The 24,332-nt window shown below is 44.4% G+C and overlaps 3 protein-coding genes across 5 annotated transcripts in view; 2 read left to right on the forward strand and 1 right to left on the reverse strand.

Annotated features, from left to right (window-relative positions):
* Positions 1–1,229: 1,229 nt before the first annotated feature.
* On the forward strand, positions 1,230–8,617 carry LOC116308394 (cytosolic beta-glucosidase-like; the record flags this gene model as incomplete). Its single annotated transcript, XM_089038051.1, has 6 exons — positions 1,230–1,283; positions 3,188–3,270; positions 3,762–4,312; positions 4,917–5,184; positions 5,710–5,891; positions 6,781–8,617. Coding segments are annotated over 6 exons (1,545 nt in total), but the record flags the coding sequence as incomplete, so codon positions are not given.
* LOC116308397 (uncharacterized) lies at positions 8,438–11,980 on the reverse strand. The gene is made up of 4 exons (XM_089038236.1): positions 10,838–11,980; positions 9,932–10,169; positions 9,330–9,520; positions 8,438–8,946 (listed from the first exon to the last, which is right to left on the reverse strand). Exons 1-4 carry the CDS (start codon positions 11,967–11,969, stop codon positions 8,771–8,773), a joined length of 1,737 nt encoding a protein of 578 aa, XP_088894362.1. The 5' UTR covers positions 11,970–11,980; the 3' UTR covers positions 8,438–8,770.
* Positions 11,981–12,542: 562 nt separating this feature from the next.
* LOC116308395 (E3 UFM1-protein ligase 1 homolog) overlaps positions 12,543–24,332 on the forward strand; it is a 31,602-nt gene continuing 19,812 nt past the window's right edge. For all 3 annotated transcript variants that reach the window (XM_089037930.1, XM_089037932.1, XM_089037931.1), the window contains exons 1-13: positions 12,543–12,770; positions 12,849–12,877; positions 14,962–15,059; positions 16,363–16,477; positions 17,283–17,413; positions 17,741–17,799; positions 18,287–18,430; positions 18,648–18,820; positions 19,695–19,871; positions 20,762–20,950; positions 22,551–22,658; positions 23,027–23,103; positions 23,510–23,661. In XM_089037930.1, the coding sequence (XP_088894056.1) occupies positions 12,551–12,770; positions 12,849–12,877; positions 14,962–15,059; positions 16,363–16,477; positions 17,283–17,413; positions 17,741–17,799; positions 18,287–18,430; positions 18,648–18,820; positions 19,695–19,871; positions 20,762–20,950; positions 22,551–22,658; positions 23,027–23,103; positions 23,510–23,661 (1,672 nt within the window). In that variant the 5' untranslated portion in view covers positions 12,543–12,550. The remainder of the gene's footprint in view (positions 12,771–12,848; positions 12,878–14,961; positions 15,060–16,362; positions 16,478–17,282; positions 17,414–17,740; positions 17,800–18,286; positions 18,431–18,647; positions 18,821–19,694; positions 19,872–20,761; positions 20,951–22,550; positions 22,659–23,026; positions 23,104–23,509; positions 23,662–24,332) is intronic.

The raw sequence follows: 24,332 nt of genomic DNA on the forward strand, positions 1-24,332 counted from the left end.
CAATGATATAGAAATCCCGAAATGATGACGTCAACCCAGGATCCAGGAAAAAAGTAGAGTCAAATAGAGAATATCTCTGTGAAAATTAGTTCAAAGTTGATCATAGCGCGCTATGTATCGCAACTCATATAATAGAATATTATTTGGAGAGTCTTTCGTAGCCTGAGAAAATAGACGTCCTTTGGCGATCGCTTCCCCGTTTCCCCACCAAATCATAAGGACGTCTGTTTTCTCATGGTATAAAGTCTTTCGCTTTTTAGCGTTTTTTTATGGAAAATACTACTTTGGGCTATAGAGAGCAAAAAAGTAAATAAATAAACAAAGTCGATTTTTTTAGAGAAGGGGAAAGGGAGGGGGCAGTATAGGACGTTTGCATGATGGCGTCATTTGACTCCCACTACCAAGATGCTTCGCGAATTTTCGTTCTTATTTAAATTTGTATTTCCTCATGAGAATAGTAAGACAATTGGTGCTAATTAACTGAACAAGAGAAAGTGTGCAAGGGAGTCCGGTAGTAGAGGTCAATGACGCCATCAGGCAAACGTCCTATTCCTATGCAAATCCACGGAATTGCGTTGTAGATGCTGGGCTTCCTGTGGCGTTATGACCCTTGATGCAGCGATGGAGGTAAGAAGTAACGAGAATAAAGTGAAGATAATTCGAACTTTAATGCTTAAATGAATCATAATTCTTTTGTGCCGTCCATGCAGGAACAGCAAGAGGAAGGTGGCTTCTTGTACGGGACGTTTCCAAAGGGTTTCATCCTCACCCCCCCACCCCCCACCCCCCCCCCCCCACCAACCCAGAACAAACAAAACCCCACCACCCCCCCCACCCCCCCCCCCCCCCACCACCCCCCCCCCCCCCCCCCCCCACCCCCCCCCACCCCAACACTCCCGTAAACTCAAACCCCCCGCCCTCTCAACCGACATCAGACGACCACACCCCTCACACTAACCCCCCCCCACAACCCCAACACCCCCGCCCCCACCCCACGTCACTCGACCCCCCTACCCCCGCCCCCCCCCCCCCACCAATCCCATATCCCCCGCCCACACCTCCCCCCCCCCACACCCCCCCCCTTCACCCCCACCCGCCCCCGCCCCCCGCCCCGCCCCCCCCCCCCCCCCCCCTCCCGCAAGCCCCCCCCACCCCCCCTCCGCACCCACCCCCCCCCCCCCACACACCGCGACCCCCCCTCGCCCCCAGCCCCCCCCCCACCCCCCCCCCCTCCCCCGCCACCCCCACCCCCCCCCCCGCCCCCCCCACCCCCCAGCGCGCCCCCCCCCCCGACCCCCCCCCCCCACCCCCCCCCCCCCCCCCCCCCCCCCCCCCCCACCCCCAGCCACCCCCCTCACCCCCACCTACCCCCCCACCCCACCCCCACCAACCCCCCCCCCCCCGCCCCCACCAAACCCCCCCCCAACCCCCCCACCCCCCCCACACACCCGACCCTACTCCCCCGCCCCCACCCCCCACCCCCCCCCCTCCCACTCCCCCACCACCCACACCCACCCCCCACCCCCACCCCCCCCTCCGCCCCCCCCCCCCCCACACACACAACCCCCAACCCCAACTCACCCTCCCTACCACCCCCCCCCCCCCACCCCGCCCCACGCCACACCCCCCCCCGCCCCCCCCGCCCCCGTCCCTACACCCCCCGCACCCTCCCCCGGCCCCCGCCCCCCCCCCCCCCCCCCACCCGCCCCGGCACACCCCCCCGCCCCACCCCCCACCCCCGCCGCCCCACCCCCCCCCCCCCCCCAACGCCGATCCCCCCCCCCCCCCACACCCCATCACGCCCAACCCCCCCCCCCCCCATCCCCCGCCCCCCCCCCCCCAAACCCCCACCCCCCCACCCCCTGCCTCCCCCCCCCCCCCATACACGCCCCCCCCCCCCCCCCCACACCCATGCCCCCGCACGACCCCCCGTCTCTCCCCCCTCCCCCCCCCACGGCCCCCGCACCCCCCCCACGCGCACGCCCCCACCCCCATCCCCCCCCACCCCCCCCCCGCCCACCTCCGCTTCCCCCTCCCCCCCCCCGCCCCCCCTCACCCCCCCCGCGCTGGCGCGCCAAACAGAGCCATCCCCCGCGGTCGGCACCCGCCCGCCCGCCCGCCGCACGAGGGGCGAGCGGGGCCCCCCCCCCCCCAACTCCCCCCCCTCTCCAGCCCGCCGCCCCCCCGCCCCCCGCCCCCGCCCCCACCCCTGCGGCCTCCACTTCCGACCCCCCCCCCACCCCCCCCCCTCTCTCCCCCCGCGCCCCCCACCCCCCCGCCCCACCCCCCCGCACCCCCCCCCGCCTCCCTCAAGACTCCACCACCCCCCGCCCCCCCCCCGCCACCCCCACCCCTCCCCCCCCCCCCCCCCACCCCCTACGCCCCCTGCCTCCAGCGCCCCCACCACTCACACCTCCGCGCACCGCGCCCCCCCCCCACCCCGCTCCCCCCCCCCCCGCCCCTTCCCCCAACCCCACCCTGCCCCCCCAGCCCCGCTAGCCACCACCCGCCCTCCCCCCCTCCCACCCCCCCACTCCCACCTCCCGCACCAGACCCCCTCCCAGCCCGGCACCGCCCCCCCCCTCCCCCCACGCTCGCCCCCCCACCCCCTCCCGGTCCCCGCCCCCCACCCGACCCCCCCAGCTCCCCCCTCTCCCCCGATCGTCCGCGCACCGCCCCCTCGCCGCCCCGCACCCCGGCCCTGCCACACCGCCCCGCTCCCCCCCGAGCCCACCACACCACCCCCCCGGCCGACCCGACCACCACCGAACCCCCGCCCTCGGCCCCCGCCCTCCCCCTCCCCCCCCCCCCGCCCCCCTACCCCCCGGCCTGCGCCCCCCCCCCCACACCCCCCCCCCCCCAGCAGCCCCCCCCCGCCGCCCAACCCCCACTCCCCTCGGCTCCCCCGCGCCCGCCGCCCCCCTCCCCACACCCCCGCCCCGCCCGACCGCCCCAACCAGCCCCATACCACCGCGCCCGCCCAACCGACCGCCGCGCCCCCCACGCCCCCCCCCACCCCGCTAACCCCCCTTCCGTCCCCCTCCCCTCCACTCCGCCCCCCCCCCCCTCCCCGCACGGCCCGCCCCCCCTCCGCGCCTTCCCATCCTCCGCCCACCCCGAACCCCCCCCCCCCCACCCCACGCCCCCTCCCCCCCTCCGCCCGCCCCCTCCCACCTCCCCCTCCCCCCCCCCCCCACCCCCCCATACCCCGAGCCCACCCCCCCCCCCCCCCCCGCGCCGCCCCCCCCACCCCCACCCTGATCCCCCCGGGTCCAGCGCTCCCCGTCCCACCACACGCGCCACCGCGCGCCGCCGCCCTGCCCGCCCCCCGCTGCCCCCGACTCCCCCCCCCACACCCCTCCCCCCCCCGAGCCCCCCGCCCCCTCGCCTCCCCCCCCGCCCCCCCCTCCCTCACACCACCCACACACCCCTCCCCCCCCCCCCCTCCCCACCTCTGCCCCTCGCCCTCACCTACCCCACGCGGGCCCCCCCCCCTCCCACTCGCAACCTCCCCCCCCCCCCCCCCCCCCCACACCCATCCCCACCCCCCCGCCCCACCCGCCCCCCCCCCGCCCACCCCCCCCCCCACCCCCCTCCCCCCACACCCATCACCCCGACCCCAACCCCCCGCCCCCGCCTCCCGCGCCCCCCCCCCCCCGCTCCATGGCCCACCCCCCGACCCCCCACCCCCCCACTCCGCCCACCCCCCCGCCGCCCCACCGCCCCCCCCCCCCCCCCCCCTCCCCCCCCCGCCCCCCCCCCTGGGGCACGGCTACGGCAGCCTATCAAATCGAAGGCGCATGGAACGAAGATGGGAAAGGGCCGAGCATTTGGGACACATTTACACACCAAGATGGTAACGTCCACGACAATCAGAACGGTGACAAAGCATGCGACAGCTACCACAAGATAGACGATGATATAACGCTGTTAAAGAACCTTGGAGTCAGCCATTATCGATTCTCGATCGCTTGGTCAAGGATCTTGCCAGACGGAAGAACAAGCCACGTCAATGCCTTGGGGATCCAATACTACAAGGAACTCATAGATAAACTTCTTGCTAATGGTATCCAACCAGCAGTGACACTTTGCCATTTTGATCTACCTCAAGCTCTTCAAGATATTGGGGGCTGGTTGAATCCAGATATTGCAGATATATTTGCAGAGTACGTGAGGGTTTGTTTTAAGGAGTTTGGAGGGAAAGTGAAGCTGTGGTTCACGATAAATGAGCCGAATGAAGAGGCCATCCAGGCCTATGGGTTTGGACTGTTCCCACCAGGAATCAAGGATATGCAAGAAGGAGTTTACAAAGGTGTGATAGGTCGTAATTACTTAGGGTCAAAAATATGTGTTTGGTTCGGGGGAAGGGGATGAGGGGAGGGTTGGGGGGGAAGGGGAGGGGGGGGAATGAGGGGAAGATAAGTGGGCAGTTGAGTATCTCTTGTTTATATATTTTTCTTTATTGTACATAGGTTTATTTCCTAGCTGATACACCAGTTTTGCATTCAATGCATACCATTATTTTTGAAGACCACAAACTCATTTTGCACAGGTTTCATTGCTTGTTCACAGATACCATTAAAAGTCCATGGGATTTCAAAACATTAGTTTTGTTCAACTCGTACATTCATAAATAGATCGTTCCCATTTATAATGAGTAACATATTTGATAGAAAACCTTCTCAATTGATAAATAAAATACTTAATTACCTCGAACGTCGGCAATAAGCCTATGCATCCCTCGGGCCTGCGGCCCTTGGGATGTATATGGCTTATTGCCTCCGTTCTCTGTAATTAACTCTAACATAAAACACAGCTGTATTTATAATTACTGAATGAGAAAAAGGACTTTTCTTACTTGAAATTTTTGCTACTGTTACCATAGTAACATGAATATTTTGTCATTTATGTCACAGCTGGTCATAACATGTTACGAGCCCATGCTAAAGCCTGGCATGTTTATGACAAAGAGTTCCGCAGCACTCAAGGTGGACAAATAACAATTGTACTTGTGTCCCAGTATTTTGACCCAAAAACCCAGAGTGTTGCTGATATTCAAGCGGCAGAGAGAGGCATACAGTGGTATATTGGGTGGATGGCACATCCCATATTTGTGGGTGACTACCCACCCGTGATGAAGGAGAGAATTGAAAAAAACAGTAAAGCAAAGGGCTTGGCTTCCAGGTATATTTGGGGGAGGGGGGGGGGGGGGAGGGGGGAGGAGGGGGGGAGGGAGGGGGGAGGGGGGGGGGGGAAGGGGGGAATATATTGATCAGCAGTAAAAAACAATGTTGAAAAAAAGTATCAAGAATCGAAAATATATCCTAGTTAAAAGTGGTTAATTCTCTCATTTCACATTTTCCCGTGGATTCCTTCCTATCTTGCCTCAATTTATCATTCATTCCTTTCTTTCTTTCCTTTGTTTTTCTTCTTATTTTTTTTCTTCTGATTCTTTACTTTTTTCTTAAAAACTTTCTTTCTTATATCTTTTTTCTTCAGTCCATTTCTTCAGATTCCTTCCATCCACCCATCCATCCTTCCTTCCTTCCTTCCTTCCTTCCTTCCTTCCTTCCTTCCTTCCTTCCTTCCTTCCTTCCTTCCTTCCTTCCTTCCTTCCTTCCTCCTTCCTTTCTTCCATCCTTCCTTCTATCCCTACCTCCTTTCATTCTTCACTTCTTACATTCTCACCTTTATAACTTTAACTACTAGGTTGCCACAGTTCACTGAGGAAGAAAAGAAGTTAATCAAAGGTACAGCTGACTTTTTCGCTTTGAATATGTATTCCACAACCATAGCTGAACACCAAGACTTTTCATCCAATCCTGATGTGGTATGGGACTATGAAACTGACCAGGGAATCCAGGGAACAAGAAAACCACACTGGGTCAGAGGTAAATATTTTTTATTGTTTTACACATTAGAATGGAGGCATTTAACCCATGAAATAAAAAATACTAGTCAACGTGTAATAGTCAAATAGACACAAAAGAAAACAATGGAATTAGGGTCTACTAAAGTGTATTAGTCTAATATCTATTTCACGGGTTTAATGACTTCACTCTATAAGTATTGTTTAATATTATGAATGGTAATAATGGAGCAGGAATGTTTTATTAGGTACCCCAGCTTTAAATAATGTTGTTGATCTTGACATTTTTCTTATCCTAAACATTTCACTCACTATGTTATTTAATGCTCTTGAAGACTGATGGATGATGAAGACGAATGGTAATAATTGAGCAGGAGTGCTTAATCTCAGGTGCCCAAGTTTAATACCCTATGTACCTGGTACCTAGATACCTCAGCTTGAAAAATGTTGGTGATTGTTTGTGAGAATATAGTCACTCATTTTTCTTATTATGAACAGATCACTCACTCAATGTGTAACGCCCCTGAAGACTATTGCGCTTGATTGTGATATGATATATCATGGAAACTATTGTGTATCTACCATTTATTCATACTTTATTGCAAGTAGTAACCAAGTGCTGACACAACTCGACGTCTGACCTACCACAGGCAACCCAATAGTCATGTGATATCTCATAGAAACTTGTGAATAATTAGATGTTATTAGCATTGTAATAATATTGCAGATCCAGGGGGTTGTCAATAATTATATTGAATTATGTGAATATTAATATATATTTATTAGCATTGTGATAATGTTGTAGATCCAGGGGGTTGTCAAAACTTTAAACATATTTAAGAGGGTTAAATGGTGGACGGCATATAACGTTGATTCCCCAAATACAATCTACGTTTTCTATTTCTCTGCAGGTGCCCCAGACTGGCTCTACTGTGTTCCATATGGCTTACGCAAGCTACTAGTCTGGATCAAACAACACTACAATGACCCAGAAATAATAGTATCAGAAAATGGCTTCAGTTGTGCTAACGAAGACCAACTAGAAGTACCAGAAGCTCTGGAAGACACTGACAGAGTTAATTATATCAAGGGATACCTCAATGAAGCCTTAAAAGCTTGTGTTCTTGATGGGGTCAGACTAAAGGGCTACTTTGTTTGGTCACTGATGGATAATTTTGAGTGGGCAGATGGTTACAAGTATCGGTTTGGGATTCATAGGGTTGACTTTGAAGATGAGAAGAGAACTCGAACACCAAAGAAATCGGCCTTGGTGTATAAGGAAATAGTAGCCAATAATGGATTCCCTCATAAAGCTTGAAGAGAAGAAAGAAACAGGGTTTTCATTAAGGTCAGAGATCTGAGAATGCTCTGAGAAAAATTCTCTGCTTTAAACTATAAGCTACCATGATTTTCTCCTGTTTTACAAAACTTAATGAAATGCCTGAAGGAAAATAGTGAGAACAATGAAAGAGAAAAAGACATAGAGAAATAAATATAGATTTAATTAATGGCATCAATATTATATTATATTTTTATAGTTTTTTGAAAAAAGTAGTTTCATACATTTTACAACTTCTTTGCATGAAAGTGGTATAAAAGTAAAGACTGTATTAAAAGGGCATAAAAGAAACTAGAGTGAAGGCATTTAACCCATGAAATAAAAAATGTCAGTCAACGTGTAATAGTCAAATAGACACAAAAGAAAACAATGGAATTAGGGTCTGCTAAAGTGTATTAGTCTAATATCGATTACACGGGTTTAATGACTTCACTCTAAATGAGTAAGAATTTGTAAGGTTAATATAAAATTACAGTACTAAATTCAGGGCACCTACAAAACAATATTCCATGAATGTTCTATTTTTCCTTGGCCAATCTAAAATAACTCTCGAACCACAATATAACAGAAAGAAAACAATGCTTCTGATTGATTATTAAGAAATATTATTTCTTGAAATATTTCAAGGTGCCAATGGTTTCTTTATTAGCACTGACTGTAATATTGATAAAAGTTATAATTGTAGCAAGTTTAAAAATAGTTGGTTCATGCTTCATAGAGTCAAATGACAAAATGATATCCAATAGGTACTTTTTAAATCTAGGAGAGAATGAGAGAAGGGAGGGAAGGAAGGAAGAAAGAAAGAAAAGAACAAAGGAAGAAAGAAAGAAAGAAAGAAAAATATAGAAAACATAGAAAGGAAAATAAATTGTACCCATAAAGTAGGAATTAAAAAGAGAAACAACTCTGGTTCACACTAGCATCATAATCTGAGTTAAAAGATGACTCAGCATACTGTTCATTAACAGTGCTTGTCCTTTTTACACCTAGGTGATAAATGTTACACTGAGTCTGTATATGTTGCTCCCTATTCCAATGCTAGTGTGAACCAGGTTTTATAGAAAGACAAAGTAATGTACTGGTATTTCAAAAAAGGTTGGTAACAGTTTTGTTGCATGTTCCTTACCATACTTGAAACATATAATATTGTTATGTAAATAATATCAACATATACGTTGCCTGTGTAGTGCCACACAATCTAATACCAAAGAAAATATACTGGGAAAACATGCAAAATGGGAAAATTCCATATCACCTTTTATTGATTGAATTCGCCTTACCCATAATGCATTTCATGCTTGGTGCACACAAGAAATTAAAACTGCACAAACGTTTTTTGAAATAGATGTATATGCTAGAGATGTTGCTGTATGGGTCAATAAACACCTACTGGGGCTTCAGTCTTTTAATGAGAACTTGTTGATAATATTCATCCATTTTCAATAATCTGAGCTTTATTCGCAATGGACAACAAAATCCTTACCCCACCCCCCAAGGTGGGGTCTCCGTCACATCTAAAGTGAGGGCTTTCCTGGAACATGACCTGATGACAGTTCATTATTTTACATTTCTTCTACGCTCCATTTATGTGCCATTTTTTCAGTTGCTTTCTTATTGGCTAACATAGTGAATCGTTTGTTCTCAAAGCCATTGGATCGGTCGACACCATCCCATCGGTAGCCTGGGGGGATGCGGAACCTGTTAGGTGGAGGAGGTGGTCCTTTGTAGGTTGGTCTCTCTGGAAAAAAATATTGGTACTGTTAAATGAAATGATTTCATCTTTGTGCAGTTTAGAAGACATTCAAATTGCAGAGAAAAAAGTTCGACAATTGTGAGGAACTGTTACAACTGCTAATTGTATCAATGCTTCCACTAACACTGCTACTACTGCTGCTGCTGCTACTACTTCTGTTTTCATTACTGCTGCTGATACTCTTACTGCTGCTGCTTCTGCTACTACTACTACTACTACTGCTGTTGCCACTTTTGCTGCTACTACTACTCCTGCTGCTGCTGCTACTGCTACTACTACTGCTAGCTACTGCTACTGCTACTACTACTCTTAGCTACTACTACTGCCACTGCTACTGCTGCAGTAATTAGCTCTTGTTACAAGTTTACCTTTGACTCCAGCCTTTTTCTTAACCACAGATTTCTTCTTTTGCATGTAAGCTAACATGGGATCATCTTCTCTTTCTTGTTCTTTAAGCATGGCATCCAAGTCCTTGTCATCTTTATACCGTGCCAGGGGTTTGTTCACCTCATGAAGGTAATCTTCCATCTTTTTCTGGGCTTCCTGTGTCTGAACGATGCTGTAGGATGAAACAGGGAAATACATGTATATGACATCTATTTTTAATTGATGAATGATTGAATGATGGTTAGATAGACACATGGATGAATGGAATAGGAGGATGAATGGAAAGATGGATGCTTTGGAGGGAGGGATGCTTTGGATGGATGCATGGATTCATGGATGGATGGATGGAGGGAGGGAGGGAGGGTGGATGGATAGATGGATGGATGGAGGGAGTCGAGGGAGGGAGGGTGTGATGGATGGATGGATGGAGGGAGTTGAGGGAGAAAGGGTGGGTGGGTGGATGGATGCATGCTTTTGAGGGAGGGATGCTTTATGGATGGATGGATTCATGGATGCATGGATAGATTTACGATTCCATTTTAAAACTGGAGTCTTCCAGGAAAAACACAAATCATTAACTTACCCTTTGCCCCATTTCTTAAATTTCTCATCATGAATCGCCTTCTTCTTGTCTTCCTCTTTTTTCTTCTGCTCTTCTGCCTCCAAGTCTCTTATCTTACCACTTTTGTCACGGTGGACAGTTTTTGCATCTTTACCAGATTTCCGACTGTCCATTTTTGCAAACATTTCATCTTCACGCTTTCTGGTTAAGGCATTTTCCCTTTTTAAGTCTTCTGCTGAAAGCAATCCTGCTTTTCTGTCTGTAATGACAAAAATCAAAGTAAATAATTATATATACAAACTGTATACACATGAAAATATATAGGTGAAGATAAGCACGCTAATAAACACAACCCTAGAAAAAATCAGAGTACCAGGATGGGAATCGAACCCCCGATAATAATAATTATATAAAGTTACAATCATTATTATGATGGTAAAATATTCCAAAGTAGAATGACGTCATTTAATTTCTCTTGATGGACTAATTAAAGTCAGGGTACATATTTTATTTACAGTCAATTACAGTCAAGGTTGTCGTTGACTGGCTCAAGCCTACGCGACTGGACCGAAAGGAATATGGGTAAAAATCACTGAAGCGGTTAAATATTCGTTCTGAATTAATTGTTCCCGCTAGTAATAAGATAATAACGGCGAGAAACAATCCATCAAATGCATGTCTTTGGGTTTAGGGAAAGAAAAACAAAGTAGTTATGATTCAGTTCACAATTTGGAAAATATGAAGGCATTAAGAAAACGTCTCCTTCAACACTTCCCGCTCGCCTACAAAGGTTCGTGCTGTAAACCAGGCATAACTAGTCAGATAAAATTATGGAGTCAACTCAGCTTCAATGATTGCTACCCAGAGTTCCTTTCGGCTTGACTTGGTCGACGACAACATTGAATTGACTGTATATGAAAGGACTACCTGTATCTTTGTCAGTAGAAGTGGAACTTCTTTGCCTACGTGGAGATAAATCTGAGCCCCTTCCAGCTCCTCTACTTCGAGATGGCGAAAGGTCAGGTGAGTCCTGACGACGCCTTCTTGGTGGTGATTGATCAGAATCACTGCCCTTGGTGCCTCGAGGTGGAGAGAGATCTGATGAATCATGCCGTCGTCTTCTTGGTGGAGATTGGTCAGAATCACTGCCCTTGGTGCCTCGAGGTGGAGAGAGATCTGATGAATCATGCCGTCGTCTCCTTGGTGGAGATTGGTCAGAATCATTGCCTTTAGTACCTCGAGGGGGTGATAGATCTGACGAGTCGTGTTGACGTCTTCTTGGTGGTGAATGATCAGAATTATTACCCTTAATACCTCGGTCAGGAGACAGATCAGGAGAGTCATGCCGTTGCCTCCTTGCTGGTGATTGGTCAGGACTGCCATGCCTGTTCCGTCTGACCGGAGAAGTATCAGGGCTGTCATGTCGCTGTCCTCGAGCTCGTGGAGGCGTTAAATCAGGGGAATCATGTCTAGACCTTTTAGCACCCAAAGAAAAGTCACTATCTGCTCTAGAATCTTTCTCACTTGACAAATACCTACTGTCCTCTCCCCTGGATGGGGGCTCTTTTGGTCTTTTTTTCAACGATCTGATTTTATCTCTAGAGGGTGAAAGATCGGGACTGCCATGATTTCTATTCCTGGGGGGTGAATTATCTGGAGTATCTGCTCTCGATCGTCTTACAAGTGAAAGATTTCGATTTGGCGAACTTGATCTCACTTTTTCCTGGCCCTCTGCCCCATTATTTGTATTCAAAGGAGCCCATTTGGACTTCTGGTCATCCTCTCGCTTCTTATAAACGTCTAAAGAGATCGCTTCAACGCCATCTTCGTCGTAAACAACAGGAGCTTCGTCTCCAGCATTTTCAAACTTTTCCTCCTTGACTGTTGATTCTTCATCTTTTGGCTGTAAATCCTTCCAGCTGACATCATCATCGACGATAACCGAGCGAGCAAACTTCTGTGGTGCCTTAGGTTTCTTCTTTCTCTTCTTTTTCTTATCCTCGTCTGCTGATGTCGATAAATAACGTTTTAAGTATTCAGCTTTTGAAATGGCCGCCATCTTCGTTGCTTTGCACGACACACAGGAAACCCGCAATGATAAAAAACACGACTTTGAAACTTTGGAAATATCCGATAAAAGCCAAAATTAATAAAAGATCTGCATTAAATTAAAAACCGCGAATATCTGTAAAAATTCAATGCTTTATTCTTTTATATATTTTCCTATAGATACTTAAGTCATAAATTTTAAAACAATATTCTTTTGGGCTTCCTGTGGATGATGAAGCTCGCCCGATCTAAAATTCTCCTGAAACTAGCTAAAAATAATTCAAAAATAGATTCAAAAGTCTAAATTTTTGTGGCAATTTAATACCTTATTTTTATATGTATTTTTTTATCAAAATATTATGCTAAAAAAAATGTTGAAACTATCATTTGGGCTTCCTGTGGTTTTTAGAACTCGAACTAAAAAATACCTCAATTATATTTTTAATCCACTATGCTTTTTCATTTTTTTTAAATAAGATGAAAAAGTTTCTAAAAAATTGCAAATTTACAATAAATATTTAGATAAAATAATTTCGTCAGAATAATTTATGTGCGGGCTTCCTGTGGTACTTGAAGCCACAAGAAGACAAGATGGCGGATTGGGAAGAAATCAAGAGATTAGCAGCTGATTTTCAACGCGTTCAAATCACTAGTACAGCTCATAAACTATCCGAAAGGAACTGTGTCGAGATAGTACAGAAGTTAATCAGTCTAAATCTGATAGAAGTGATTTATACAACCGACGGAAAAGAGTATTTGACGCCACAACAGTTGGAAAAAGAAATAAAAGATGAGCTTTTCATTCACGGAGGTGAGCTAAAATATTTATTTTTTTAAATTTTCTGGGATTTTATTTTAGGTAACTTAACACGTATGTCTTTACTTACAGGACGAATAAATTTGGTGGATATCCAGCAGGTATGGAAATATATCTATTGAAACAGCGATTTGTTTTTATTAAAGTGTGACTTGTGATCAGCTGACGTGTCTTTGGAGAAGATTGTAAAAATGGGGATATTTTTATCGAATTTTTAGTTGCTAGCATAATAGAGAAAACAGCAGTCGATACTATAGTTTCTTAAGAATTTTTTTTTCGAAGAAAATCACAATTAAAGATAAATTGATAAAAAGGGATTTTGTTAATGAAAATAGGGAACAGAGCTATTCCAGCTATTCCCCCATCCCCTCCCCCCTCCCCCCATAAAAAAAGAAGAAAACAATCGTAAATTCATTCCATTAGTTACTGCTAGATTTGCCCACTTGGAATTTGGAATTTTCACTGCCGTCAATCAAAAGTATGAAAGATGCTGACTGATTATTTTTGATTGACAGCAGCGAAAAACAAATTTCAGCATGGAGCCTGAAGCTGCTGAGTTCACATGTCTATGAAAATAGCAGTTATGACAGGCAGAAGAAATTAAGCAATCAAATTCTGAATGTTTTTTTCAGGGGGGAGGGGTGGGAGATTGCCAGGGGATAGGATGGGATGGGATAGGATGGGATAGGAGGGATAGGATGGGATGGGATAGGATGGGATAGGAGGGATGGGATGGGATGGGATAGGATAGCTTTATTTATACACTGTAAAATTCATCAGGATTAAATTACAAAATATTGGGATAAACTACATATACAAGATGGAATAAAAAAATATTATATAAAATATAAAAAAATTATATAAAAGTAAAAAAAATATTATATTAAATGAATAAATCATTGGATTAATTAATTGCTCTCCATGAATGCAGAGTTTTAAATACTGATGAATCAGTTTAACAGTTGACAAAATTTCTTAAGTGATCATGCCTGTTGTACATTATGGCACCCCAATAACTAAAGCTATTTTTCAAGTAATTGGTGCATGTTAGAGGAATAGCAAGTTTGATGTAGAGTGCAAACAATATAACTGTGAAACTTTAGTAATACTAAATAGCACAATTTCATGCAAATTCCATTGTTTTCTATTGTTTAATTAGCACTATTTTGTACTATTTAGCAATTAGTGTTTCATGGATTAATTGTTTGCACTCTATCCTTGCTACCCTATCCTTGACTGACTAGAATTTCAATGACTGTTAATCAAAAAACTGCAATGTGTAGTTCCAGAAATTATCCATACCCCCCTCCCCACAGAGGAACCCCCCACCCCCCTCCCCACAGAGGAATCCCCCCCTTCCCCCTCAACCCAAGAAATTCCAATATTCTTCCACCCTTTGGAAATTCCAAATATCTCTGGAGTGGGTATGGATAATTTTTTGAACTACGCAATAAAAAATGATATCTTTAGGGAGATTTTGGTGTGAATTAAAGATTTTAGAGAATTAATTAGAGGATTAATTAGAGGATTAATTAGCGGATTAATTAGAGGATTAATTAGAGGATTAATTAGAGGATTAATTAGAGGATTAATTAGAGGATTTATTAGTATAGGAAATCACATGATCTCGAGTACAATTTGGAAATTAATAGACACGAGTTATGTTTTGAAAGTTCTTGTAATTAAAGAACTTTCAAAACATTACGAGTGTCTATTAATTCCAAATTGAGAAGATCGTGCGATTTTTTGTTTATAGTTCACTCAACAAAATTTCAGTAAATACATGCGAAGCTACGCCAATCATCTTTGTCTATTTGGCGGCCAATTTTCAGTCCATCGCGCAACTGAAATACAGAAAAAAGATTAGTTCTTACAGCTTTAAAATTTTATTTATATGTTTTTTAAGTACAAAATGATAGAAAATAATTGTTTTGACATTGTTTTGGCCGTGTTACCATAGCGACTTAATTCGGTACTCCTACGGAGTACAATTAACGCTATAATTGTACTCCTCTCGACCAATCAGAGTCGAGTAATTTTGTTGAGTGTACTATAAGAGGATTAATTAGAGGATTAATTAGAAGATTAATGTCGTCTAAATGCTAGTCGGCGAACAAGAAATTAAACTTCACAGGTTGCACTTCAATGATAAAGTAGTAAATTGATTCTTTCTCTTCATATTTAGGCAATCAATGTTGACCTCAGCCACATTGAAAACAAAGTAGGGGAAATTCTTCGCCATGACAAGAATCTTATTCTCATCCAAGGAGAACTTATTGAAAGGTATTTTTTTACGAGCAAGGTATTTTGAATTATGAATAATGAAGTACAGTAAAAGTAGTATATGGGTCTTTGGTTAATCTCCCTATACTCTTGGGTTACAGTGCAGCTGTACCCAGGGCTGTCAACCCACAAGATATTCAAATCTGGAGAATTGATAGGGAAGGGACATGACGTCACAGTGGAAAAAATTACGCGAAAAGACATCATTCACTTTGTAACATTTGGTGTGATTGGTTTATTTCTGTACAATCAGATTATCGCTTACACCGTAAATCCTCTATTTAGCCCCCTGGGGGGCTTATTTATTTCAGGCACGTTTGAGGGAGGGCTTATTGGAGAGGAAGGGCTTACTTGAGAGGGGGGGCTTATTGATTTAGTCAAAAGGCAGTATGAAAATATGATTGTAACACAGGATTAAACAGAAGCATTACTATTGACCATCTCGCATAATCTGTAGTGATGTACATGGCATTTTTATTATTTGATTCACCTTGTGTTAGTCTCTCAAGTATAATTTACGATTATTGTGAATAGCAAAACTAAAACACGATAACATTAACAAAGCAAGCTAAAAAGAAATGTTCTGAACAACCAAGACTTTAATAAATCACCTTTAAAGAGTACACATGATTCTTTAGTTGTGAAAGGGGGAGGGGGGGGGGGGGTGGGGGCTAAAAAGAGAGGGGGCTTAACAAATTTCTTCCTTTAAAAAGGGGGGGCTTATTGGAGAGGGGGGGCTTATTTGAGGGGGGGGGGGCTAAATAGAGGATTTACGGTATTACAATGCCCTGCTTGCAAGAACAGTTTACACGTACGAGGAATGTTTTGATTTTGTTAGCGATGTAAAATGACACAAACAACGCAAAATAATTAGAATTTTATTGTTGTGAAAGTCGAGTCTCACGAGGAATGGTCAGCTTCGGCGATTATCGGGGAGATTTGAGACTCTAATCTTGAGATCAGGAGATACGGTCCAAACTCTTGAGACTCCCAGTTTATCCAGGAGAGCTAGTTGACAGCCCTGTGTACCTAGATCTAGGCTACCAGCTTTAATGATATCTTAGAGTCACAGCTTTTAGAGTGTTTAGGAGTATAGAATGTCACAAGTCTGAAGTAGCTGGCTGTGATCGGATACAACAAACTAAGTCATTTTATACGAAACAAAAAGCAGCCGACGGCTAACTATGAAGCAACTGCCAGAGCTCAGGCAGCCATGCACTGGCTTATTGTAAAAGCTTAAAGAGTACTTCTACCTTGGCTCTGTGAAGGAGTCATCTTAAATAAGCTTTGTTTGGTTTTATAGGGAGTATCTTGACAGAATGGCTGAAGAAATCAATGAAACTCTACAAGAATCTGGACAGGTTTTTGTGGCTGAGTTTAGCAAGACCTTCACCTTACCAACAGATTTTGTACTTGAGGTTGGTTTGCTGTCTTTATTGTATTACTTTATTCTCTGTCTGCCTGTGAACCACATGTCCAACAGTTACATGCAGTGATACCCCAGGGTTGAGAGCAGAGGGAACAGAGTATGATGTGAAAACTGGAGAACGTGTGGAAAATCCTTGAAGCATGGGAGAACTAAACAAAGCAACTCTACTAAAATATGATGGGGGAGGGGGGGAGGGTCCAGGGACAAGGAATCCAAAAAGGCTGCGACATTAAGAGGCTGAAAATTTACTACTCCGACGGCAACCACCTTGAATCACAAGGCATTATGGGTCATCCAGGGGGCAAATATATAAAGGCTCACTATAGTAATGGTGTAGATTGACAGTTCACAACAAGACAATTTGACAAGAGAATGAATTAAAATAAAAGGACAGTTCAACAACTGAGGAAATTTCTCAAATGTCATTGGGTCGTCTTTTCAACATTCTTGTTTCTTTTTGCCCCCTTGCTACCCATAATGCCTTGCAATTGAAGATGGCCATTGCATCGTCAAATTTGTCCATTAGCAGCACACACCACCATGCTTCCCGTAAATAATACTAGTAATTATAATATCAATATATAACATCATTGGGTCGTCATTTCAACATCTTTGTTTTGTTTTGCCCCTTGGCTACCCATAATGCATTGCAATTGAAGATGGCCATTGCATCGTCAAATTTGTCCATTAGTAGCACACACCACCATTCTTCCTGTAAATAACTCTTACTAGTAATTATTTTTGTGGTAAATAGTGGTACTGTAGTTAATGGTTTTGTGTGTCTAATACTGCAGGTTGTTGAATCAAGAATGGGAACCATCATTCAAGGACAGCTTGATCAAATGGACAGAAATGTGCTCTTCACCCATGCATTTGTTGCAAGACAAACTGCAAGGATTAGAGGCGTTCTTACAGCTATCACTAGGTTCGTCAAAGATTTGAGTATCCCTTCATATGAAGAATACTAATGAGAAACACCTTGATAAGGTCCATGCATGTGGCGCACATAGTCACTCGTATTGGATTAAAGGCTTATGAATTATTCATTAGTTTTTGAATAATGATACAAAGAAAAGCAAGGGTAGAGGGTCGTGCACAGCTAATGTGCTGTGACAGCCCACACCACTGTATTTGTAGTTAATCCAGACTTAGGTTATAACCATTTACTTGGGATATACCGTAATCATTGCACAGTGTACTGGAAGTATTGCAGTAGTTTATACATATTTATTTTTATACCTGAATATTTTAGGCCAACTCAGCTATCTTCTCTTATTGGACAGTACGGATTCCAGGAAGAGCTCTTTTACTGTAAGTAGAGAAGGGACAGTACTGCTGTATAATGTATTGGTGGATACATGACTGGGTAAGAAGGGGTTATAATCTGTTCATTATGTTAATCATCACTGTCATCATCATTATCATCTGCACAATCATCACCATCATCACCATTAACACTATCAGCACCACCTTCATCATATATCACCTTCATCATCATCACCATCATCATCATCATCTCCATCATCAACATCATCATCAACATCATCATCACCATCATCATCACCATCATCACCACCATCATCATCATCATCACTATCAGTGCCACCTTTATCACCATCATCATCACCATCCCCACCATCACTATCAGTGCCAACCTCATCACCATCATCACCATCATCATCATCATCATCATCATAATCATTACTATCAGTGCCGCCTTCATCACCATCATAACTATTTCCTACACTTGTTCCTTCCTATATTTCTGACCACTAAATTTGTCCTCTATATATTGTAGCTGTTATTAGCGATCTTCTATCAAGTCAGCGCATAGCAGGATCCACACAGGGCCGACAAGATAAAGTATCATTTGTACCAGATATCTACACACAAACTCAGAATAAATGGGTTGATGATTTCTTCAAACAGAATGGATATATCGGTAAGTCGTGGCAGTTCGAGAAATTTATGCCGACTCAGGCCGCATTGGTGAGAGGCGGCGCATTAGCAGCGCACAAAATGTTTGATAAAAAAATTGTATTAAATAAAAAATAAAAAAAAGCAGCGCACGCTACCGGTGTTTCCCTAAAAAACTGGGTGGAATTGGCATTGCAGTGCATTATGGGACGTGAGGCAAATTTTGTGAATATTTCTTACAGAATACGACGCGCTCACAAGGATGGGTATCTCTGATGGCAAGCAGTTCCTTAAGAAGCGTTACCATGGCAACGAGCTCTTCCTTCCCACCTGCTGCGTGGGTCAGCTTGTGCAAGATCATGTACACGCGGCCATTGATGAAGGCTTGGCTACCCTTGGATGGATTGACGTCACGGTGAGTGCAAAATAAATCTCACTAATTTTGAAAATATTTTATCGCCATTATAATAGCATGTCAATCTTATCTGATTTATTCATCTCACTTCAAATTTGAAACGCCGTATCAGATCTTGGTGCTAAGGTAGCCCAAGCGTATATTTAGTTGGATGTAAGGTCATCGGCTTTAGTTAGTGAACGATTGAAATTTTATATGGTTTGAAAAGGTGCTTTTTTGAAAATTGCTATAAGATTTGGAAAAAGTCTGCGCAAAAAAATGTCTGGTATTTGAGGAATGTTTTGTTAATACAATATTGCCGATGACGTCACATCCCACTAACTCTACTCTTGGGCTACCTGTGAACTGAACTCCTAAGAATGTGAAAAACGCCTCTTGGATCTCACAGTTTCGGTTGAGAGGGACGTACCTTACCTTACTTGAACTTCAGAGACTAAAGTGAGCTTCAGAAACTCAGATGAAACCTGAATAAATATGCTGGTTAATTTTTCTCGTTTTGTTTTTCGTTTCGTTTCGTTTTGTTTTGTTTTGTTTTAATTTGTTTTTGTTTTGTTTTGTTTTGCTTCGCATTGTTTTGTTTCGCTTTGTTTTGTTTTGTCTTGTCTTGTCTTGTCTCGTTTTGTTTTGCCTTGTTTTGTCTTGTTTTGTTTTGTTTTGTCTTGTCTCGTTTTGTGTTTGTTTTGTCTTGTTTTGTCTTGTTTTGTTTTGTTTTGTCTTGTTTTGTCTTGTTTTGTCTTGTTTTGTCTTGTTTTGTTTTGTTTTATTTTGTTTTGTATCGTTTTGTTTTGTTTTTATTTTGTTTTGTTTTGTCCTTATTTTTATATTTCTTATTTTTTATTATTAATATTTTTTTCTATTTCTTTTTTTTCCCCAGCCGCTTTTACCAACGCCTTTCACCGCAGAGGACGCGAATCATTTCCTTCAGCACTACCTGAAGACAACAGGTAGAACTACAGCACAGATCCTGTGTGATAGCTACGTGGCCAGTGAAAGTTTCATTGACGCCTGTAGAGCACCTTTTGATAAACTTATGCAGGCGAAAGCTGAAAAGGTAAAATCAAACTAAAGTCAATATAGTCGATTTAATCGAATCTTGTGGTCAACCTGTGGTCACGGCTAACTCACAGATTAAACCCTGAAACAACCTCTGGGCTGATCTAAGTCAGGGCATGGCTAACTCACAGATTAAACCCTGAAACAACCTCTGGGCTGATCTAAGTCAGGGCATGGCTAACTCACAGATTAAACCCTGAAACAACCTCTGGGCTGATCTAAGTCAGGGCATGGCTAACTCACAGATCTAACCCTGAAACAACCTCTGCGCTGATCTAAGTCAGGGCATGGCTAACTCACAGATTGAACCCTAAAACAACCTCTGGGCTGATCTAAGTCAGGGCATGACTAACTCACAGATCAAACCCTGAAACAACCTCTGGGCTGATCTACGTCAAGGAATGGCTAACTCACAGATTGAACCCTGAAACAGACTCTGGGCTGATCTAAGTCTGGGCATGGCTAACTGACAGATCAAACCCTGAAACAACCTCTGGGCTGATCTAAGTCAGGGCACGGCTAACTCACAGATCGAACCCTGAAATAACCTCTGGGCTAATCTAAGTCAGGGCACGGCTAACTCACAGATCGAACCCTGGCGGCCTCTGGGCTGATCTAAGTCAGGGCACGGCTAACTCATACATCGAATTGGAATTTAGCTTGTTAGATTTTGCGTAGGAAGGAAAAATGATGAACTCGAAGAAAAAGCCTCGAATTAAGGAAGAGATCCTATAATTTACTCAATTGTAAATCTTAGTCCAGGTCCCGAGATTACCCGAGGATTACCCGAGGATTACCTGAGTGTTAACCGAGGACATTTTTCTGGCAACAAACAGCCCAAAAAATATGACTATATATATTTGTGTTTAGTAATAATTTTTTTTATAGGATGCTGTAGAATCACCAGCTTTATTATCAGAGCTATCCAAACGAGACATGGCGAACCTTAAAGGTGGTGCTAATGCTGTTGATCGACGAGAAACAAAGAAAGAGGAACGAAGAAAGACTGCATCCTCCGGAAGCAAAGGTGGAGGCAGTGTGGGAGGACGAGGAGGCAGAGAAACCAAGACGAGGAAGGTGAATATTAAATGTTAATGACTTGCATTGGGCACTGGGATGAACAGGGACATTACCCGGTAGTAGAACTGAGACTGGAGTAGAGACGAAAAGAGGGGACAGACGACGTGTGGTATAGCGTATTGTGTGTTGTGGAGTGGTGTGTGGTGTGGTATTGTTTGGTATGGAGTGGAGTGGTGTGGTGTGGTGTGGTGTGGTGTGGTGTGGTGTGGTGTGGTGTATTGTGGTGTGGTGTGGTGTATTGTGGTGTGGTGTGGTGTGGTGTGGTGCGGTGCGGTGCGGTGCGGTGCGGTGCGGTGCGGTGCGGTGCGGTGCGGTGAGGTGTGGTGTGGTGTGGTGTGGTATGGTGTGGTGCGGTGCGATGTGGAGCGGTGTGGCGTGGTGTGGTATGTCGTAGTGTAGTGTAGTGTGGTGTGGTGTGGTGTGGTGTGGCGTGGTGTGGCGTGGTGTGGTGTGGTGTGGTGCGGTGCGATGTGGAGCGGTGTGGCGTGGTGTGGCGTGGTGTGGTGTGGTGTGGTATGTTGTAGTGTAGTGTGGTGTGGTGTGGTGCGGTGTGGTGTGGTGTAGTGTGGCGTGGTGTGGTGTGGTGTGATGTGGTATGGTGTGGTGTGGTGTGGTATGTTGTAGTGTGGTGTGGTGGGGTGTAGTATGGTGTGGTGTGGCGTTTAGTGGAGGGAAATCATGGAATGTAGTTATGTATGGAAGTCAGCAATTTTTGGTGTAGCGTAATGTAACGTAGATGAGTGTAACAAAGTCTGAGATGTTTTACAGTCAATTTTTCAAACATGAAATTAATATTTTCAGTCGAAAAATAATCAATCCTTCTTTATTGTCCGTTAAACTGCATAATTAAGGTGACTGCCTACTTTTGGAAATTGATTTAAGCTTTTTCTAAAACTTCGATTTTCCGAATTGAAATTTAATGCTGATTCCAAATCTGGAAAGAAAAATAGGGTGTCCCGAGCTCGTTTTCGAGATAATCAGCATTTAATGGAAGCCTACGCACGAGCTTTTGGAGTAAAAATTGCGCCACCGGAAGTGATTAGAAAAAAAATTAAGATTAATAAGATAATAGTTATTTGCAGACTATATGATTGCACAAACGAAGGCTAGTCAATCTTTCTACAATAATACAAGGATATTTTCGACAAAAAGACAGAGAGATACATTGATTTGTCATATTTTGTACTTTCGGTGCTCTTAAAAAATCTCATAAAGTCGAACAAAAATCCCTACAAAAATCTATTTTTTCACGTGTTCCTGATTTAAACTTTTCCTAAAATGTTGATATAACCTAGATTTTTAGGAGTTTTTTCGAATGAGCTATCAAAAAATATAGTCCCGTGCAAAATTTGAGGGTTTTGCCCTGTTGAAGCTCAAAACGCGTATGGTTCTTCAATAAAATCTTGTAGATTTTTCAGCGGTTATTGAGCGCGCGCACATCGTGGGCTCAAATCGAACGTTCAAAAGTAGGCAGCCACCTTAAATAACTACCTTAATTCCGTACCTTTCAGTTTTAATTGATAATTGAGCTGCAAGCGAGTTAATTAATACAGGGAACTAGAATCAAAAACATAACGATGTAAATTTGTTTTTCAAGGTCAAAGACAAGAGAGTCAAAGGAGGAAAAACGGAAGATGCTGATGAGAATGAATACACAGACAGGAGCGCAAACCACGAGGAATTACAGTTTATGAATATAGAAGAGGTAAGTACACAAGGTTGGAAGAATCGATTTGGCATTTGCATTGGATTGTGGGACTGTTGACTTTTTTTTCACTCTTTAAAGCTGTGCTCGAATTTTTCTTTTGTTTTTGCCCAACCCCTCCCCCCCACAAAAAAAATTCTAATGGTCCGTCTCTAATGGGGAATGCTTTGTTATCGTCAACCAAGATGGCGCCAATGACGTAACATGCACATGTTCTATAATCACTTCCTATTTGGAGTCCTTCTTTGATATAGCTATTTTCGTCTTTAAAACTATAAATAGTCAAAACTCATGAGCTTCAACTAGAAAAAATCTTAGTATAAGGAAATTTCCGAGACCCAGACAACATTAAACGCATTTCTTTCTAGATAACGAAGATCTTGCAGGAAAAAAATCCCGACTGTGACGAAGAGTTTATGACAGAAGTCGCAGAACAGCTTCATAGGTACGTATGGTTTGTTCTGTGTCCTGATTGTAACAACGACTATCATTAAGTATCATCTCGTATTAAAAAAACTGTGAAAAAGTCACCTTACGAACGTGCGTGACCGTGACGGTGTTTGCGTTGTGATTGGCTGACAGTGATTCCTATACGTTCTGTGATCAGCTCAAAGGAAGTCAATCCCATGCCGTGTGTAGCATCTTTCACAGGAATAAAACTTTTTCCCACGTGAGAAATTATGGCACGTGACCATGTCACGTGATCACAACGTGATATCAGAATATGGGTGTGATGTTGCGCACGCAACTTTTGTAGAAAAGCGAAAGGCGAGTACGAGGGGGAGGGGCGCAAAAAGGGACCTTGAGAAAGACCAATTCCCTTAATAATTATATTGTCGTTATGGTAACAGACCCCTGACCCGTGCATACCAGCAAGCTGTCCGAACAGTGTTCCAGACTTCCGGTGATAAAAAGAGAAAGAGTCACTCTGAGGTACAAGAGAAGGTCAACACCCTGATAGCTAGTGCCAGGCTGTTTGATAAGGGGATCAAACTATTCGACGGTGAGTAGCTTTTTAAAAAGTTGTGACATCATTTGTAATAATAATAATAATAATGATAAATAATAATTGGTCTTTATTTGTCTCATAAAAACATGCAAAGACTACAAATATATATGAATAAATAATAGATAATAATAAATTAATAACAAGTATAATAATTTACCGTGATGTAAAATTTATCTGAAAATCCTATAATAATATATACATGATTGTATAGACGTCATTTCCGGTCCCGTGTGGAGTCTTTGACCAGCTAAATGGCGAGATGAAAAATAAATTTCTGCCTTAAATATAGCAGCAGGTAGGGGGACTCGCGATCGATGCCAAAGATATACGGGTTTAACTCGCGGATTTACGAAGACGGGTACAGCAGATTTATCGCAAACGGAGGTTAAAATATTCCTTAGATATACATGGCCACCATCAACGACATTCAAAACAAAACTGTGCGCAGGCTCGGAAATCAGGTGATGGATAACTCAGACGCTGACTTTGTCTTCGCTACATTTATGGAGGGAAAGACAGACAAAACTATGAATCACAAAATGGCTGAAAAGATAATCAACAGAATGCCGGCCGGTGACTACCGTTTGGAGTTGACATTCGTAAAGTACTTAGACGGTGAGTGGATAATAGAAAAGGGTCGTAATCTTATCAGAGCGTCTGGTAAG

This window comes from Actinia tenebrosa, unplaced genomic scaffold, assembly GCF_029948245.1.
Source record: "Actinia tenebrosa isolate PJP-AT-01 unplaced genomic scaffold, QUT_ActTen_1.0 PGA_scaffold5__44_contigs__length_20552954, whole genome shotgun sequence".
NCBI classification, from domain to species: domain Eukaryota; kingdom Metazoa; phylum Cnidaria; class Anthozoa; order Actiniaria; family Actiniidae; genus Actinia; species Actinia tenebrosa.

Coding starts and splice junctions, on each gene's coding strand:
- LOC116308397 (XM_089038236.1), bottom strand. CDS start 11,969: ATGGCGGCCATTTCAAAAGCTGAATACTTAAAACGTTATTTATCGACA. Junction 10,170..10,837: donor TTCTACTGACAAAGATACAG/GTAGTCCTTTCA, acceptor TTGTCATTACAG/ACAGAAAAGCAGGATTGCTT. Junction 8,947..9,329: donor GAAAAAGGCTGGAGTCAAAG/GTAAACTTGTAA, acceptor ATTTTTTTCCAG/AGAGACCAACCTACAAAGGA.